Source organism: Electrophorus electricus, chromosome 8 (assembly GCF_013358815.1).
Source record: "Electrophorus electricus isolate fEleEle1 chromosome 8, fEleEle1.pri, whole genome shotgun sequence".
Classification (NCBI taxonomy): Eukaryota; Metazoa; Chordata; class Actinopteri; order Gymnotiformes; family Gymnotidae; genus Electrophorus; species Electrophorus electricus.
Genome location: NC_049542.1, coordinates 14,030,953 through 14,034,665, shown reverse-complemented (window position 1 = coordinate 14,034,665; position 3,713 = coordinate 14,030,953). Strand labels below are relative to the sequence as shown.

Below are 3,713 nucleotides of genomic sequence, written 5' to 3'. Positions count from 1 at the left end.
AGGAAACACACATCTCTACTCTGATGTGAAAGAGAAGCATTTGCAAGGGTAATAAGTAATACCCAATGAATAGTAGACAATTTGTTACATCGAATAAAAATGTATTCATCAATTCACAAATGGGGCGTCTGCCTGTTTTCTTTTTCTTTTTTTTCTTTTTTTGCAAGGAATCGTTATTAAATATTCTTGTTTTTAATTGCCAATCGAGACAATATCTGACCAGGCTCACAGATTGCATGTTGTATGGTAACCATAACTTTCATTTATCCTTTCATACAGATTTTAACTTTAAACAAACCAAGTCAACTCAGTTAGTCTATAATATTATTCGGTTTCTTTTTGTGGGAGTATATGTAATGTGAACTGAGAGTTGTCTTTAAAGCACCTAAGATTTCTAACTATTACGAAAACGCAAACCTACGTTTATGCTAACATAATAGCATCTCGATAGCACTTTTCCTTAAACAGTTCCAAGTTCCACAGACATACAATTACTACAATTTACACTAAATGTTAATGATGTGATATTTATTAGTAATATGCCTATTGTTGAAAAGTTTACACCATCAAAATAACAAACTAGTTCTTTACGCCCTCTAAATTCTTATATTTTTGTAAATTTACTTTGACTGAAACGCTTTTTCAAGACCGAAATATGATAACACTGAAATCTGGCTCTGTAGGGTTTTTCCTCACGTATCTCCACTTATGAAACTGAGTGAAAATATACGACCCAAGGTACTCTGCTAAAAACTTGCATCGTAGCATCCTAACTAAAAACTTGCAGCGACACAATTACTTCTCGACTGACCTCAGAGCAGCTCGTAGATGCTAGCTGGGCGTCTGGTTGTGATGCAATTAAATGTAGCTGCTAAATTAGAGCGTACGTAACTACCATTTCCACCTTAGTATAGCATGTTTAGTCAGGCTCTCTGTGAGACGTCGGCTATTGACCACGAATGTGCGGTTTGTAAGTTAATTAAGAGGATTTGACAATGCCCTTACTTTTAAAATGATTGTTTTTAGTGTATTTGCTACCTGTACACTATAAAAATGTTGCGTACGGATAGAGGCATCGAGAAAGTCAAAGACTCAGAGAGAGTCAAAAATAAATTCAGAGTGGTAGGCTATCTCATGTGTAAACTAGTTGTCATAAACTACTTGGAATAAACTCCAAAAAGAGACGGTTAACAACAAAACCCAAGGAAAATGTAGACTGAGAAGATCTAGTTTTAGTGGGTTTTAGTGGGTTTTAGTGGGTATAAAAATAATTTGGCAAGTAAAAAGTAAGCAAACACACAAATCGAAATAATTAACTTAATAAAATTAAAGTGAAATAACTGAGTAAACAAAAGCAATACGTCTAACATCGATCACGTTGGCCTACTTAATTCTGAGTTCCATGTTTCAAAGTTGAAGGAATAAGATTTTTAAAGTACTGAATAGAGTTTAAGGACAGTACGGTAAAAACAAGGGAACGTTGAAGTAAAGAGAAACGAAAAGATCATTGGAACCTGAGGTACCTGGCATGCACATATGTGGTTAATCTCTTCATGTGAATCAAGTCGCATTTCAACAGTATGGACCTCGCAAAAAAACGTGATCCTCTATGCTTAATTATTGTTGATGTGGTAGTTATAGAATCAGTGTATTATTAAAAATATTTTAGACTCAAAGCGAAGTAAGTAATGGCAATGTTTGTGAATTCACCATTACTGCGAAGAGGTACACGTTCACAAAACAACTTATATGAAAGCTTATAATAAGGCGTGGAAGTCATATTGGCCAACATTTCTTACAGTTTGAACAGCTGAGGATATAGCGGCGAATTTGTAAAATGATGCATCTCGGCTTCTAACTATTTCTATAAATTGAGTCAAAAATAAACCCGTTGTATTAACTCGTACATTGTTCACTGTCACTATAGAGTGTAAATAAAGTAAAAACAAGTACCAGGCATTAACACGGGAGATTATACTGCGTACGGACAAAAAGATGCGGCAAAAGTCAAAATCCTCCAAGTGACATTACCCACGGATATTGAGCGAAGTATATACATGAAACCCTCTCGCATTAGTTTCCGTTAATAATTTTGCATGTGTGTAGGTTACCAAGAACCATCACAAAATTTCAAGCGAAGATTAACATATCTGATTAAAGTCCTTCGTGACTAGTCCATCCTAGCGGAGGGGTGGAGAGCGCATATATAAGCAGGCGGCCAGGACTCTGCATTTACAGGGTTCCTTCTCAAAATTATATTTAGAAGCCTCTAACGTCAGCAACATGGTTGAGTGGACAGATTTCGAGCGCGCTACCATCCAGGACATCTTCTCCAAGATTGACTACGATTCCGCGGGTCATAATGCACTGACAAGGTAGAATGCAAATAAAGGCTTATATGTAACTTCAATAACTATGTATGATTGTTGGGGAAATCAATTATTTTCGTCTTAACTGTGAAACTAATTCGCATGCGTTTATTTTTTGTTTGTTCGCCACTCAGATGTCTTGTCGTGTACCCCTGGACCCAGAGGTATTTCGCCAAATTTGGAAACTTGTACAATGCCGCTGCCATCATGGGAAACCCCAGTGTTGCCGCCCACGGAGCAGTTGTACTGCGCGGTCTGGAGAGAGCCGTGAAGAACATGGACAACATCAAGGCCGCCTACACTGAACTGAGTGTCCTGCACTCCGAGAAACTGCACGTGGATCCCGACAACTTCAGGGTACGTTGTATTTATTTCATCATTTTTTTCCTTTTGGATAGCATAGCCACATAATGTTTATATGTTCTGATCATTAGTTCTGTAAATTCACTTCTGTTCATTTTTTAATCCTTTTTGTTTCCACACAGCTGTTGGGTGACTGCATCACCATCGTCGTTGCCGCCAAAATGGGAGTTAGCTTCACCCCTGATGTCCAGGCAGCTTTCCAGAAGTTCCTGGCTGTCGTAATGGCTGCCCTCAGGAAGCAGTACCAGTAGACGCCCAGTGCGCTTTGTCGGACAGAAATGAACATTTGTACCACTAAGTTTTCCGTTTTATAATCGAACCTATATTTGATAATAAAAAGCAAATAAACATCTAATCAGTACTCAACGATGACTTGCGGTAGTTCGTGTGTGCGATGCAGTGTGGATTTAATTTGTGCTATGCAAATGCTGATGCGCTGACATGGTAAACGATAACACTTTTTAAAACAGAGCAAATATTTGATATCTACAAATCGAACAAACCAGTGACCAGGTTTACTACCTAGAAATAGAATAAATAGAACAAACTAGTCCAGTGAACTGGTTTGCTATTCAACTCTCCATTTAAAGAAACTGACTGTTTTTATAAATCGTGCTCAAAATAGTATTTCTGTGCAATTGGCTTGTTAAAAGTTAATCTCTAAAGAATCCAGACAGCCTACCGGTTTATCGATGATTTATTGTTGTGCTATCAGTTATGTATTAAAGAGTTAATAGTTTCCGCGTGAATTGGCCATTTACATTGTACTCACAAAGCAGTCATTTCAGTTACATTTTTATTAATATTGTTTTATAACAGATATAGCCACAAAACAGAAATGACAGTTATTCTAAAGCAGCTCTCTTCAACGCTGAAGCAACACTAAGGGGCACACACTTAATCACATTTTTTAATCGTTACTCCGGATTCCATGTATTAGTGTGAAAGGGAAGCGGAAAAGACGTGTCGGTTTGTTCACAT

The 3,713-nt window shown here is 37.4% G+C and overlaps 1 protein-coding gene across 1 annotated transcript; it reads left to right on the top strand.

Annotated features, from left to right (window-relative positions):
* The first annotated feature begins 2,280 nt into the window (after window positions 1-2,280).
* On the top strand, window positions 2,281-2,983 carry LOC118241836 (hemoglobin subunit beta-2-like). Its single transcript, XM_035529145.1, has 3 exons — window positions 2,281-2,375; window positions 2,504-2,726; window positions 2,855-2,983. The coding sequence occupies exons 1-3, from the start codon at window positions 2,284-2,286 to the stop codon at window positions 2,981-2,983; spliced, it is 444 nt and encodes a 147-aa protein (XP_035385038.1). The 5' UTR covers window positions 2,281-2,283.
* The last annotated feature ends 730 nt before the right edge of the window (window positions 2,984-3,713 follow it).

Coding starts and splice junctions, on each gene's coding strand:
- LOC118241836 (XM_035529145.1), top strand. CDS start 2,284: ATGGTTGAGTGGACAGATTTCGAGCGCGCTACCATCCAGGACATCTTC. Junction 2,376..2,503: donor GGTCATAATGCACTGACAAG/GTAGAATGCAAA, acceptor TTCGCCACTCAG/ATGTCTTGTCGTGTACCCCT. Junction 2,727..2,854: donor TGGATCCCGACAACTTCAGG/GTACGTTGTATT, acceptor GTTTCCACACAG/CTGTTGGGTGACTGCATCAC.